We start from the raw sequence: 16,166 nt of genomic DNA, 5'->3' as shown, positions 1-16,166 counted from the left end.
GAAAAAAACTTTATATCGGATGAAGCTAGTAGCATCGTATCTCTCCATTGAATACAGGCGGCTGACGTCAACAACCCTCATCGAATATTCAAAAATGATTGGGAGCTAGACAGCTCGCCCATGTTGCTTTGTGGACAAAGACTCCCATTGTTAGGGCACAGAGACTTGTATCTTGTCAGTATATCCATGTTCTTTGTCAAAACTCGAGCTCTGGAACTACACATGGAATTATGGGATTTATTGATGTTTGTCATTCACAAGTGCCTGCAGACTATATTTTACAACATTATTTAGATAGTTTCTCTTGTAGAATGTCAAAACAAAAAATTTCACACAGAAAAAAAATGACCGACTACATAATCACATGGTACATAACAATTCAAATTTTCTGAAGCATAGGCCTAATGTGAGATTAATGAGGGTTGACAAGACATTCAATGAATAACAATTGATTCATTAATTAAATTCATATAATATTTGTATATAATATTGTATTTTCCCTCTATTCTTTAAAAAAATGTACATTCCAAATATAAACTTATACATGCAAACAACAACTTACATACACACACAAACAATGACTACATCTCATCTTCCCAGACCCCCATGCTCACACCACCATCCCTATTGCCTGCATTATTGTTTGCCACTTGGCCTTAAATTATACCAATTTGTTTTTCTCAGTCGCTCATAATATTTCAGTAATGAATTATCTGATTTTTCCATTGTGTCAATGAAGGCTGATTGATTGACATTCAAGTTTTTAGTATATGTTTCTTCAAGATGAGGGATATATTTTGACAATACGTTATGGACCACAGCTCTTTCAATTACATAGATAGACTGACCAGGTGAAAGCTATGATCCATTATAGATGTCACATGTTTTTTTATTTTTTCATTATTATAAAAAAAAATTACCTTTATTTAACTAGACAAGTCAGTTAAGAACAAATTCTTATTTACAATGATGGCCTATCCCAGCCAAACCCAGATGATGCTGGGCCAATTGTGCGCCACCTTATGGGACTCCCAATCACGGCAGGATGTGATACAGCCTTTATTTTGTTAAAGCCACATCAGTGTAGATTAAGAGGAGGAGACAGGTTAAAGAAGGCTTTTTAAGCCTTGAGACAATTGAGACATGGATTGTGTATGTGTGCCATTCAGAGGGTGAATGGGCAATACAAAATATTTAAGTGCCTTTGAACTGGGTATGGTAGTAGGTGCCAGGTGCACCGGTTTGTGTCAAGAACTGCAACGCTGCTCTTTTTTAAGTTCAACAGTTTCCTGTATGTATCAAGAATGGTCCACCACCCAAAGGATATCCAGCTAACTTGATACAACTGTGGGAAGCATTGAAGTCAACATGGTCCAGCATCCCTGTGGAATGCTTTTGACACCCTGTAGAGTCCATTCCCCGACAAATTGAGGCTGTCCTGAGGGAAAAGGGAGTGGAGAGTGCGCAACTCAATGACAGAGTTAATTAAGAAATGAACTTCCTATCATGCTTAGGTTCATGTATTATTTTGGCTACCTTGGTTAGATCTCAGTGACTTTCAAAGAGCAGTCTCAAAGGAGCATAGGCGGTTTTCTGTGTGTGTGTGTGTGTGTGTGTGTGTGTGTGTGTGTGTGTGTGTGTGTGTGTGTGTGTGTGTGTTGTGTGTGTGTGTGTGTGTGTGTGTGTGTTGTGTGTGTGTGTGTGTGTGTGTGTGTGTGTGTGTGTGTGTGTGTGTGTGTGTGTTCATATCTCAACCCAATTGAACACTTGATGGGGGTTTCTGGAGCGCCACATGAGAAAGTGTTTTTCACCACCATCAACAAAACACCAAATTATGGAATTTATCATGGAAGAATGGTTTCAGACACTTGAAGAATATATGCCAAGGCGCATTGAAGCTGTTCTGGCGGATCGTGGTGGCCCAACACCCTATTAAGACACTTTATTTAGGCAGTTACCTGTATGTATACAACAGCGTAGTTGAATACTAGTCTCTGATTGGCTAGAAGGGCATTATAGAATGGACATTAAGTAAGGGATAATCAACGAGGGGCTATGCGTTGTATGGAAAGTGTGTTCCACGACGTGCTAGTGGAGTGGAACTGACCTTCCACGGAGTTGCATTATATTCCAGAGAACCCATAGAGCCTCGAGTTGATGATCCCTTTTATACCACGACTGCATGTAGAAATGTGTTCATTTGCAGGTAGAAATGTGTTCAACATCCACTGAAGTAGCTAGCAAGTTTACTAGTAGTTGCCGTGGTAACTAAACAAACAGACTTGCTAGTTTAGCTAACCAAACCATCAGTCCTAGCTTGCTATTATGAAAATCGAATTCAACAATACCAATATTCTATTCAATTCGACTTTTGCTTTTAAAGGCAGCTTAAACAAAACATGCACAGATTAACTAGCTATTGAATTCTACYGTGCAAATATACCATGTGTTATAGGGAAATAATGCATTCTCTAGAATGCCCTTCAAGCCAATTAGAAAGGACTATTCAACAACACTCTGGTATATTCTGGTTGCTAGCTGGCTAGCTAACATGCAAGGGATAAGAACATTGCCAGCGAGCATGGCAAAGGAACATAAAGAACGAACGACTGGGTCGAGTCCATAAATATTGAACTATCAGGAATCAAGGTAAGGCCCAGGTGCAGACTGTGTCGAAGTAACAATGTTTATTACAGCAACAGGGGCAAAGGTACAGGACGGCAGGCATGCTCAAGCTCAGGTCAGGCAGAGGTCGGTAATCCAGAGGTGGGGCAAAGGTACAGGACGGCAGGCAGAGTGGTCAGGGGGGCGGGTACAGGGTCAGGACAGGTAAGAATCAAAAACCAGGAGGACGAGAAAAGAGAGACTGTGGAAAAGCAGGAGCTGAATACAAAAACGCTGGTTGACTTCACAAACAAGACAAACTGGCAACAGACAAACAGAGAACACAGGTATAAATACACAGGGGATAATGGGGAAGATGGGCGACACCTGGAGGTGGGTGGAGACAATCACAAAGACAGGGGAAGCAGATCAGGGTGTGACAGAACTAATCAAACAAACGACTGGGTCGTGTCTCTAGCAACCAAAAGATGAGAAAGTATGAAGTTGCTTATATAAATTAAAATATCAACGACAACATTTTATTTATATTCGGTAAATGTGTGTGTTAGTAATGTTTTCTTTGGCAACTGTGGTATAAGCGGGATAAACGCCAATGTTCTGTACATAGAACCCCACAGTGGGGGTGGCATAAGACCCATACAACCTAGCGGTCAAACAGGGAAATGGTTCCAATCGTTTTTAAACCATTCATTTTTCCTATAGGGAATTTTAGAAACACTTAAAATAAGGGCTGTGTTTCGTGTAGGCTTACCCTAGCGTGACGTTTTGATAACATGTAAATCTCTCTCGGACAAGGTGACTTATCAATATATTCAGCTCTATTTACTCTCAGATTCGAAAATGCTAATTAGCATCAAAGTAGGCCTCATGCAAAACTACAAATCCCTGCAAGCTCCTGCACGTCATCTCTAGCTGACACCTTTGCTAACAGGTATTGTGTCAATTTAAAACTTGCATGAGACAGTTCACAGAATTGTCAATTTAAAGAAATGTAGCCAAATTATGAATTACTACATTTAGCTAACATCAGAGATTCTTACCTTTGCCTCGATTCGGCAGTCTCATCCAGATCATCATGGCATTTGTAATTCTTTATGATTAGTAGCTAATTAGCATTTCATTTTTGGGGGGTAAATACAGGCGAATGTACTGATAAAAGTCACCTTGTCCTAGTGAGATTTTCAAAACGTCATGCCTGGGTAAACAAACACAAAACACTGCTTTTATTTTAAGTTTTTCTAAAATCCCCTTTGGGAAAAATGAATGGTGGAAAAACGATTGGAATCATTTCCCTGTTTGACCGCTAGGTTTCTTGGTTATTTATGCGTATTACTGTGGTACTCTATTACCTTGGAAAAATTAACTACACAAAGGAACTCGGCTCCGCCTCATCCCCGCTGCGTCGTCCATTATTTCCCAAGGTAATGTACAAAACATCAGCGTTTATTCCTTACATTATGTAGGTATCTGCCAACATTTTGGAAGTTAATGGCTGTGGATATAGATATGGTGGTGCCTTTGGAAACAACTACCATTGAGAAGTGAAGTTAGAGAAATTAAAGATATAAATTAATGTGTCAGACAGGAGAGGGGGCTATTTATCCTGTTTTGTAGATCTAACTTGTGAGTCATTTAAAATACTGCCTTATTGTTCTGAAGAGCATTCTTCATATGAACCTCTGGGGGGAAATTAAGTTAAGCAAAATATCAATCAGTAAAGTTTTGGTAGTCTGAGACGTTAGGGAGCTAAGAAACTAAAAACTGTTAATATGTTGCGCTCACTTGAGCAATCTGTACAAAGAAAGATAGACATAGGGCTGAGTGAAGCTGAGTGACTGCGTCAAATAAATACAATCCTCACCATTAACACCAGAGTTATTATCTCAGGTGGGCTTGGCAGAGGCAGGAACATTGGCTCCACTTCCCAAGCAGAAAAACACATCAAACAGCCAGTGGAGTCCACTTATTTCTGCAGGACACATGGGTTTATTATGTTTCGTACAACTAATTGGTCTGAAATGCTGCTCTGTTCTCAATAGAAAGAAGAAAAAATGAGGGCATTTATCGACTGAAAGCAACATGTTTCAACATCAGCATACTGGGATAAGTGTGAGCACGGTGGAAAGAGCAACATGGTTATTATAATAACAAAAGCGACCGACACACTGCCATTAGATGGATAACTACAACACACTGGTATAGCAGTACTTAGAGTAGGGTACCTCCATGTTCCAACAACAAAGCAGATAACATTGATGGGCCCTTCAGTTCCAAAGACCAAACCACCAATGGGAAGGCCACAATAGCCTACTCCCCCATGGTTACAGCCTTTTGTGATACTTTGTGGTGGAAATGGAAGCTTCAGAAAATGTTCTATGGCCACTTAAAGGGATAATTAACTTTTTTGAAGCTGTAGCTTATTGTAATTTTACCTCGCCAGGAGAGTCTGGCCATTACTAAATAACAAACTAACAAACTTAAAAATAGTTTGGATGACAGTTTTTAAGTGGAAACTCGACTAACATTTAAAAAAAAGTGAACTATCCCTTTAAAAACCAGTGGCAAGACAAAGGGAAAGAAAACAAACAGGTCATGCCACGATTGGTTTTCCACACATGCCCCAGCCTCGTACACCACAACGAACACAGGTTATTTTATAAATAACCAAAACCATAAAACATACAGTACTCTTTTTTTGTCACATTAAACCCAATCAAACAAAAAGCATGACAGTGAAGCTCTACAACGGAACAAGAATGGATAATCTAATCAACATTGAGAGTCCAGACTCAGGAGAGGTTGGAGGAGGGGCTGACCCCTAGTCCATGAATCCTCCATATCTCTTCTGTATTTCAGCCAGGGGGGAGTCACCCCGCTCCCCCTCCCATGAGCGTTTCAGGAGACCCCCCTGGTTCTTCTGATCCTCCAGCCACTCAGGCCTTCCCACCCTCCTCATGAAGCCCCCGTAGCGCTTCTTCAACGGCCTGCCCACCCCCTCCAGGCCCCCCAAGTCCCCCCCTCTTCTCATGAACCCCCCATAGCGCTTGGCCACTTCCCCATCCCTCTGGCCCTCAGCCTCTGCATTCAGAATCTTCAGGATCTCCAGACGGATGTCCTCTTCCTCAGCCACCGGGTTGTTCTCTCCTCCCTGCACTCGCCCCTCCTCTACGGGTGAGCGCCTCCTGATCATGAACCCTCCGTAGCGCTTCATGAAGCCACCATACTTCTTGGCCAGTTGGTGCTGCTGGCCCTGCACCTCTTCCTGTTTGACGTCATCTACTACGACGCGCTCCTCCTCCAATAGGACGTCTTGGCAGAGGCGGAGCTTCGTGGTGTCCAGGCTGCCCTCACATTCTATTGAGCATGTCTGTAAAGACAGGAAGGGAAGAGGAACCTCAAAACACAGAGGTGGATCAGCGGCTCACAAATCCATACCATACTGGAAATCTAGTTTCATTGGAGACTTGTCTTTATCAAGGGGCTCATGGTACACAGCCGTGAAGCAGCAATGGAAAGAAAAAGTATGTGAACCCTTTGGAATTACCTGGATTTCTGCATAAATTGGTCATAACATTTTAAGTCACAACAATAGACAAACACTTTGTGTTTAAACAAATAACACACAAATTATTGTATTTTTCTTGTCTATATTGAATACATAATTTAAACATTCACAGTGTAGGTTGAAAAAAGTATGTGAACCCCTAGGCTAATGAATTCTCCAAAAGCTAATTGCTAATTGCTCCAGCTAACCTGGAGTCCAATCAATGAGACGAGATTGGAGATGTTGGTTAGAGCTGCACTGCCCTATTCAAAAAAACACTCACAACATTTGATTTCCTATTCACAAGAAGCATTGCCTGATGTGAACCATACCTCAAACAAAATAGATCTCAGAAGACCTAAGATGAAGAATTGTTGACTTGCATAAAGGTGGAAAGGGTTACAAAAGTATCTCTAAAAGCCTTGATGTTCATCTGTCCACCGTAAGACAAATTGTCTATAAATGGAGAAAGTTCCTCACTGTTGCTACTCTCCCAAGGAGTGGCCGTCCTGCAAAGATGACTGCAAGAGCACAGAGAATGCTCAGTGAGGTTAAGAAGGATCCTAGAGTGTTAGCTAAAGACTTACAGAAATCTCTGGAACATGCTAACATCTCTTTTGACGAGTCTACGATACATAAAACACTAAACAAGAATGGTGTTCATGGGAGGACACCATGGAAGAAGCCACTGCTGTCCAAAAAAACCCATTGCTGCACGTCTGAAGTTCGCAAAAGAGCACCTGGATGTTCCACTGTGCTACTGGCAAAATATATTCTGTGGACAAATGAAGCTAAAGTTGAGTTGTTCGGAAGGAACACACAACACTATGTGTGGAGAAAAAAAGGCACAGCACACCAACATCAAAACCTCATCCTAACTGTAAAATATGGTGCAGGGAGCATCATGGTTTGGGGCTGCTTTGCTGCCTCAGGGCCTGGACAGCTTTCTATCATTGACAGAAAAATGAATTCCCAAGTTTATCAAGACATTTTGCAGGAGAATATAAGGCTATCTGTCCGCCAATTGAAGCTCAACAGAAGTTGGGTGATGCAACAGGACAACGACCCAAAACACAGAAGTAAATTAACAACAGAATGGCTTCAACAGAAGAAAAGACGCCTTCTGGAGTGGCACAGTCAGAGTCCTGACCTCAACCCAATTGAGATGCTGTGGCATGACCTCAAGAGAGTGGTTCATACCAGACATCCCAAGAATATTGCTGAACTGAAACAGTTTTGTAAAGAGGGAATGGTCCAAAATTCCTCTTGACCGTTGTGCAGGTCTGATCCGCAACTACAGGAAACGTTTGGTTGAGGTTATTGCTGCCAAAAGATGGTCAACCAGTTTCACATACTTCACATAGGTTCACATACTTTTCCCACCCTGCACTGTGAATGTTTACATGGTGTGTTCAATAAAGACATGAAAGCATATACTTGTTTGTGTGTTATTAGTTTAAGCAGACTGTGTTTGCTAATTGTTGACTTAGATGAAGATCAGATCAAATGTTATGACCAATTTATGCTTAAATACAGGTAATTCCAAAGGGTTCACATATTTTTTCTTGCCACTGTATTGACTGGAGTGACATTGTTTTGCAATAAAAAAGGCATATTTTACATATAAAGTAGTGTTTAATTAAACAATATTTAACAGGGGATACAACAAGTCAAATTCTGGTGCATGAATACTCTGGGTGTGGCTGCTACTCTCGCCAATGTCGGAGAGACACGGTTGGATGTATGAACAAATTCATTCTATTTGCCTATTCCAATGTGATGTTTATGCTCTACTCGTTTTAAGAGTCATTATATTGAAACAGATGGAAAGACACTTATCTGGTGCATTTTACCACTTTTTAGAATCACAGTTAATGAGACATGATGTTCCTCAAAGCCTGATGTTCCTCAAAGCCTACATCTTTAATGCCTCATAAACATGGATTTTTATGTCTGAGCTGTCAAAGCAGAAAATAGTGCTTTTGTATAGCCTACATATAATTCTAAATACATTATCTGATAGAAAATAACTTCTCATATGAATGTTTATTTTATTGGGGGTATTTGAATGATATGAAAATATGCTATCTACCAACATTTTTATTGAGGCTATATTGAACCACCAACATGCTGCCCCCTGATGGAGCTAAAACATACTAAGGGCCACAAATAAAGACAGGTTTGATGGAGATACTGAATTTATGCCATTGTGGTAAGATTTTAGACTTTTTGTTCGATGTTGAGCATTTGGGATAGGCCAGTACTATTGAATGGATAATCAGACATTGATTCAGTCACTCCTCAATTGCCTTTAATAGCCTACATTTCAAGAATCGAAGTGACAAGGCTCCCGTGAAATTGATGATGCGCAACAGTCTTGGTTTTACTACAGGCTATATGTAATAAATGAAACCAAATCCTCATCTAATTTCAAAACTTCATGAAGCATGGCAAAAATAAATGCCTCGTGGTCTCATGTTGTCGCCAGTTAGACCAACAACACAAGTACCTAGATTCAAATCCAACCGACATTAATCATTAATGTCATATTGATGCATATGGGTTGCCTAATTTAATTGTTATTACATTGTCTACGTGGATCAAAATAAATGAAAAAGAGTTTAATAATGTCGTGTTCCAAGTATACACGCACCTCATGGAACATTACCTATCCATTGCGTCTTTTGGTGACCAAAAAACACAGGTGCGTAGCCTACTGCGTAATCTTTCCCTACGAACAATTTAGACGCGGGAAAAAGTATCACCCCGTTACTTTACTTTAAATATATGCTTTAAAACATGTCCAAATGTACTTGACCTACCAGAGTGGTAATCGCCGTCTGATGCCCACGTAGACGGTTGAGGCAGAGCGCACAGTCCTTCTCGCAGTCCGCTCCGACCATCAGCGCAAAATACGCACCGAGAAGCAGTATCCGTAGTGAGTTCCCCGGCACAGCCATAGACTAGAGAAAATATTTTGGGCAGAGAAGCCAACACATATCATCGATTAGAATACGTTTCTGATTAAGAGTTTTACTTACTGTTAATTTCTCACGAAGTGATACAACATGGACAATACGAAAAAAGCCATGTATGTGCCCAAGTGGACACTAAACTCAGTGATCTTCTTTCCAAAGTAACAAAGTTGCCAAGAAGAAACAAGCCAATACTTGCCTCTGTTTTTCTGTTTAGTCCAAGTCCTGTTGTGTTGCTGTAGGAACTGTTGATTGTGAGGCTTTGTAACAAATATATTACCCTCTTGCAGTTAGAAAAAAAGCACTTGCGATTGAGCCAATCAGCTTTCTCTGAAGTCGCACAGCTGGACAAGCTTGTGGGTCACGAAGCCAAATACTCAGGAGGATGCTCAAAATGTATGCTGTCTGAGTTAAGTTCATAACGCAATTTTTGTGTCTTGATAGGTATAAGTACTTCTCCAAAAACGTCATCATAATGTATCCAGTCGTCAGAAGAGAATTTCACGCATAAATGGACGCAATTCCTTAGATTKATTTTACCTTAGATAATAGGATATTTGTGAAATTGTACTTTGACATGTATTATAATATGCTTTGTGTTTGCATTTAATAATGGAGTAAATATGTTAATTTACACAATGAAAATGTTCACTAGATAACAGAGATCAATAAAATGACTTCTCAGTCATAAAACATGAGATGATGATCCTGATGCTATCACACTAGGTTCTGTCATAAGGTAGGGTGCTAGACATTACAGCTGAGACATTCACAGACACACTCATCTTGCTCTAAGAGATTATATCACATAGAGCCAAGAGTTAGCACCTGTATAAGATACTGAATATGCACCTACATAAAACATAAAAGTCAAGATGAATCATGAAGTTAATATTTGATTGTGTATTAGCAATCTCTTCAGTCAATATATGTTTCACATAGGGATTTGTTACAAAAGCGTCCATTGAAATATGTCTAATTGAGTCGTTAGAAAAAGTTTCCTTTTTCTAGAATTTTCTTCTAGGAACCATATCTGTAGAACAGTCCTAGTCAGTCAAGGACTGATCGTTTTGTATTGGGCTGAATGTAGGCCATCATCTCTCTTTTAATTAAAACTGTCTTGATACTGGTAACAGCCTTGTTAACTGTGAAAGTGTTTGTTGGGAAAGAAGAGGTACAGGCAGATAAAGTTGAAAGCGGTCAGTTGCCATAATGATGGTCTACAGCTGTCTTGTCCTTATCACAGTTTGCCCAGTGAGTAAACAGTCAAAAGGTAGAGGACAGGTTGGGAAGGAATTAAGCAATTACTTTCACCTCTGATGATTGCTGATGTTGCCTCTGTAGGGTATTAATGGACCTGAATACTATAGTTCATAGAGACCAGAAACCCTCGACCCACTCCAATTTGCATACCACCCCAACAGATCCACAGATGATGCAATCTCTATTGCACTCCACACTGGCCTTTCCCACCTGGACAAAAGGAAAACCTATGTGAGAATGCCATTCATTGACTACAGCTCAGCATTCAACACCATAGTACCCTCAAAGCTCATCAATAAGCTAAGAACCCTGGGACTAAACACCTCCGTCTGCAACTGGATCCTGGACTTCCTGACGGGCCGCCCCCAGGTGGTAAGGGTAGGTAACAACACATCTACCACGCTGATCCTCAACACAGGGGCCCCTTAGGGGTGCTTGCTCAGCCCCCTCCTGTACTCCCTGTTCACTCATGACTGCACGGCCAGTCATGAGTGAACCTCTTCTTTCCCAACAAACACTGGTTGCATCACTGCCTGGTATGGCAACTGCTCGGGCTCCAACCGCAAGGCACTACAGAGGGTAGTGCGAACGACCCAGTAAATCACTTGTGCCAAGCTTCCTGCCATCAAGGACCTCTATACCAGGCGGCGTCAGAGGAAGGCCCTAAAAATTGTCAAAGACTCCAGCCACCCTAGTAATAGACTGTTCTCTCTGCTACCGCACGGCAAGCGGTACCAGAGCGCCAAGTCTAGGTCCAAGAGGCTTCTAAACAGCTTCTACCCCCAAGCCATAAGACTCCTGAACACCTAATCAAATGGCTAACCAGACTATTTGCATTTCACTGTTGTATTTGGCGCATGTGACTAATAAAATTTGATTTGATTTGATAACTGTGTTTAAAAAGTGATATGAATGTGCATGCTGTTGTGTGAGGCAATGCCAATGATTATGCAGATAATGATATTGATGACAATGACGATAATGACGAAGGTGAGAATGATGGTGASAATGATGAAGACTAGTCCTGGTTGAGTCACAGTTTATGTAAACGCATGGTGCTATTACACCCACATTACAGCACTCAGCTCTCCTGATGAGATCGACATGTCAGATGGCACCCGTAATTGCTGTTGTTTCATATAAATGTGTTATTTTTCCTGGAGCAAGGGAAGCCAGTGGGCCAACAGGCTGGGTAGATGACATACCACTGTGCAACAATATGGCTTCCCATGTCCTCTGACTCCTGATATAATTATATTCTAGAACCCTAATGGAAGTCTCAGTGGTTGGATGGAATTAATGGTATGAACCAAGAAAAAATTATTTCAGTCTAGCTATTACCTTGTAGCCTACACAATTTTCTTTACCATTTTTTTCTTCGTTCAAAACTATGAACTACAAGCTTAATCTATAACCTCAATTGAAATGGTTATAATTTTTGCAATTTGTGTGTCATTTTTCCGTGTATGAAAGTCCACTCCAATCCAGTGATATCTGATTTATAAACTAAATACAGTGTAGCTCAACCGTGCGTGATGTGTATGCGCCTAAACATTAATAGTGTAGGAAATCCTTGTTAAGCCTTTCACAAAAATGTCCACTGTACAAACAAAACATCCCTGATGATGACTACTAATATTCAAACACATCCCTGTTTACAATACAACATGTGTTCACAGCATCACAGGAAATGATTCTCCTGGCAACACAGCTTCTAGGAACCTACTCAATATGAGGAGTCTATTAGTTATGGGAAGTAAATACTCTGTATGCGTTCCACATGGCACCCTATTCCCTATGTAGTGCACTACCTTTGACCAGGGCCCTCTGGTCAAAAATAGTGAACTATATAGGGAATAGGGTGCCATGTTGGAGGCATCCAGAATGACACCATGCTAAACAAGATCAGATATCAGTTTTGACTACATATCCTGGATGCTGAGCCATATGATAATGAGGTTTTGCGGTTGTGAAACCATTAGGATTTACCCAATCCTGTGTCATGTTGCATTTGATCATTGTGATCCCCTTTAAAGGTGATCTGTAGTATTAGCTGTAACAACAATTCCCCCTTCTTATATAAGCTACTGTCCATCTTTGAGTTGTGGGCTTTTACGTCAAAGAGACCCTAGTACTGGTCTCTGCTCTATGCTGCCGCTGTCATATGATTTACATATGCAAAATTATCAAATTACTCATCTGATTTAAAAACAAAACCCTTGGTTTTCCACTCTGATGGGAATGATAGGTTGTGTTATATGCCCACACATTGTAAATGTCAACCTTTGTTTTCTCATCATCATTTTCATTATTTTCATCATGTTCATCTCTTTCTCTCTTTCCAAATTGCTGTCTGCTATTGTAGAATGCTACATTGTTATCAAAACAATGAAAAGATGCATCATCCTGTTTCTGAGAAAGAGCCTATTACGTACACTATGCAGGATGGGCATGAATGTGAATAAAGGATCTTTGTTGGAGTTTAGTACATCAATTCCAGAATCCAGATTAGACCCGTTCTTTCTGTCCATAAATCCCTGTCACCCCCTTCTCTCATTACCTCAGTCACTTTGATTTTAATGTAGGCCATTATTCAGTATTCACACTTTATGATTAAATAAGCTAAAAGAACAATAAACACAGCATCTCTTGCAATTAAAATGTCAGACAATAGTCAGGCTCTAGTAAAGTGCAGTGATGGCCTGAGCAAGCAAACCTTTAATATTCTCCCATATTCAATTTCCTGCGGTGTGAGAGAAGCAGGGGGGTTCAACCTGGTAATGACTGTAGGTAAGACTGGAGCATGGAGAGATGACAGGACAGTTAATGACTGTGTAGGTAAGACTGGAGCATGGAGAGATGACAGGACAGTTAATGACTGTGTAGGTAAGAACTGAGCATGGAGAGATGACAGGACAGTTAATGACTGTGTAGGTAAGACTGGAGCATGGAGAGTGACAGGTCAGTTAATGACTGTGTAGGTAAGACTGGAGCATGAGGAGATGACAGGAGATTTAATGACTGTGTAGGTAAGACTGGAGTATGGAGAGATGACAGGTTCAGTTAATTACTGGTGTAGGTAAGAACTGGAGCATAGAGAGATGACAGGAGAGTTAATTTACAGTGTAGGTAAGACTGGAGCATGGAGAGATGACAGGACAGTTAATTTACAGTGTAGGTAAGACTAGAGCATGGAGAGGTGACAGGAGAGTTAATTTACAGTGTAGGTAAGACTAGAGCATGGAGAGATGACAGGACAGTTAATTTACAGTGTAGGTAAGACTAGAGCATGGAGAGATGACAGGAGAGTTAATGACTGTAGAACCCTGGCTCTCTCTCTCACATGCACACACGCATGCACAGGAGCATGCACATCAGTGGAGGTTGCTGAGGGGAGTACGGCTCATAAAATGTCTGGAACTGAGCTAATCGAAACCATGTGTTTGATGTATTTGATACAATTCCATTTATTCCCCTCCAGCCTTGACCACAAGCTCGTCCGACCCAATTAAGATGCCACCAACCTTCTGTGGTGCACACACACACACACACACTGAAGAGACTGCAGGGTGCACGTAGGGAACCAGGTGCACTCTAACATGTACGTAGGTCTGCTGAACTGTATGGAGTCCCAATGCCAGAATATTGGTTCATTTGTATTGGTTCATTGGTTCATGAGTCCTTTATTGTCATTACACTAGTACCTACACATGGATGTTCTAGAGTTGTATGAGTTGCACTCTCTGACTCCCTCTGACTAAAGACAAACGAGACAGATGAACTCTACCCTTCCACCCCAATATAGCACAGTACAGAGGAGACATATTGTCATCCCAGTTTGGTTTGCATGTTAAATAGGGCACATTGTTGAAGTATTCACCATTTTCATCAGCAAAGTGCTTCGCTCAAGAGCAACTGTTTTTCCTGAAGAGAGTTTTTACTACAGATGCGTCATATGATTAGTCATCAAACAGCCTGTTCTATCTAATCAACCACTCTGCACTGTTCCCCTGCCCAGTGTTTAATAGAATATGATCATCTCTGATTACTATAATGGTAACTTAAAGCTGCAATCAGCAGTAGAAACAATAACAACGCTTTTTCCCCTGCCCATATTTCGTTAAAAAGCTGAGGGATGGGGCTGGAGAAATTGAACCACTCAAATTCATAGACAGAGTTATGGATGCAAGCACTGACCATCCATGATGTCAAAATTAGAGTTTGAATCATGTTTTGAGGCTATATGGTGTTTGTTTACATTTACTTTGTTTACAAACATTGGAGTAAAACATGCTTATATTTTGAGTTCTGATGGGGTACAACAGTTGAACTAAGCTCATGAGGCATTTATTTATACGTTATATTCTTCAAGACTCAATGCGTACATATCATGAATTTATAAATCCAAAAAGGAATGTAGCAACTGCTGATTGTCCCTTTAAATATCCTGAAAACGATCCATTTCTATCTAAGGCGTATGATTTGTATAATTGCAGTAACCTCAATTGCAGTCTTAATAGGAACCTTATTTAGTTATACCTTAATGTATTAATTCAAAGTTCAACATTTACATAAAAGACTGGACAATAACAAATCTGCATGCGTACAGGACACAACTGTGTAGGCTTTACGTTTGGGTCACCGCAGAAGATTGTCTGCGAAAGGGAATGTGAAACACTTCATTAACAGAAAGAACATGGTTAAGGGGGATGCTTAAACAGAGTCAGCACGACGTCCTGTATGTTTTTCATCTAACTGCCTGTTGAAATTCAGATGTTGATTTAGAGTCTAGACTCCAGAGCTTTGTCCTAGTTTGAAGATATGTATTCAGCAATAACCCACTCAGTAATGAAGGAATGTCAACGTGACTTACGTGACACTGACTGATTCAACTCCCCCACTCAAACAGAATGGGAAACCAAGATGCCATTTGAGTGAGAAGCGAAGGATTCGTGGCTTTGCTGAAGGTTTTTCAGACACACATCTCACGCATGTATTATTCAATGTTGGGACATTCAATAATTTTTTCAAGTTCAGGAGAGTCATGGACACCGAAATACATAGGTATGGATGGCTAACATACATTTCTTTTACAATAACACACAATTTAGAAGACTCAAAATGCACTACCACTCAAGCTTTTTAAGGACAAACCATCAAAGAAACAAATCTGTTTCAATGAATAAACATTCTACAAATCAATAAAAGCACAGAAGCATGTTGTTTGTTGGGATCCATCAGTGATATCCCATCTACTTTCATCAGGCACAATCGTGCTTTGATATGAAATGGTTTTGTTGGGTCATTTGATGTCAAACTGTAATAGATGTTACCCATTGTCACGACTACCGCCGTAARTCGGTCCCTCTCCTGGTTCGGGCGGTGTTCGGACGTCACCGACCTTCTAGCCATCACTGATCCATTTTTCATTTTCCATTGGTTTTGTCTTGTCTTTCATCACACCTGGTTCCAATCCCATCAATTACATGTTGTGTATTTAACCCTCTGTTTCCCCTCATGTTCTTGTCGATGATTGTTTGTTGTATGTATTGGTGCTATTATTTTCTGGTGTGCGACGGTGTTTGTACAAACGTTCATTATTTTAGTATATGTTGGTTTTCGGAGTTTGTGAGTACTTATTAAACGACTCCGTTTATACCAAGTTCGTTCTCCTGCGCCTGACTTCCCTGCCACCAGCACGCACCCATTACACCCATTGTGTCATCTCTCTTGTTTCAGCTGGACCTTATGTGCTATAC

General features: G+C 40.6%; 1 protein-coding gene across 1 annotated transcript; it reads right to left on the bottom strand.

Annotated features, from left to right (window-relative positions):
- Nucleotides 1-4,888: 4,888 nt before the first annotated feature.
- Nucleotides 4,889-9,567, bottom strand: LOC111979519 (proenkephalin-A-like). The gene is made up of 3 exons (XM_024010116.3): nucleotides 9,344-9,567; nucleotides 8,992-9,132; nucleotides 4,889-5,992 (listed from the first exon to the last, which is right to left on the bottom strand). The coding sequence occupies exons 2-3, from the start codon at nucleotides 9,127-9,129 to the stop codon at nucleotides 5,444-5,446; spliced, it is 687 nt and encodes a 228-aa protein (XP_023865884.1). The 5' UTR covers nucleotides 9,130-9,132; nucleotides 9,344-9,567; the 3' UTR covers nucleotides 4,889-5,443.
- Nucleotides 9,568-16,166: the final 6,599 nt, after the last annotated feature.

This window comes from Salvelinus sp. IW2-2015, linkage group LG19, assembly GCF_002910315.2.
Source record: "Salvelinus sp. IW2-2015 linkage group LG19, ASM291031v2, whole genome shotgun sequence".
NCBI lineage: Eukaryota > Metazoa > Chordata > Actinopteri > Salmoniformes > Salmonidae > Salvelinus > Salvelinus sp. IW2-2015.
The sequence above is the reverse complement of the archived record's forward strand: the minus strand, read 5'-3'. Positions and strand labels throughout refer to the sequence as shown.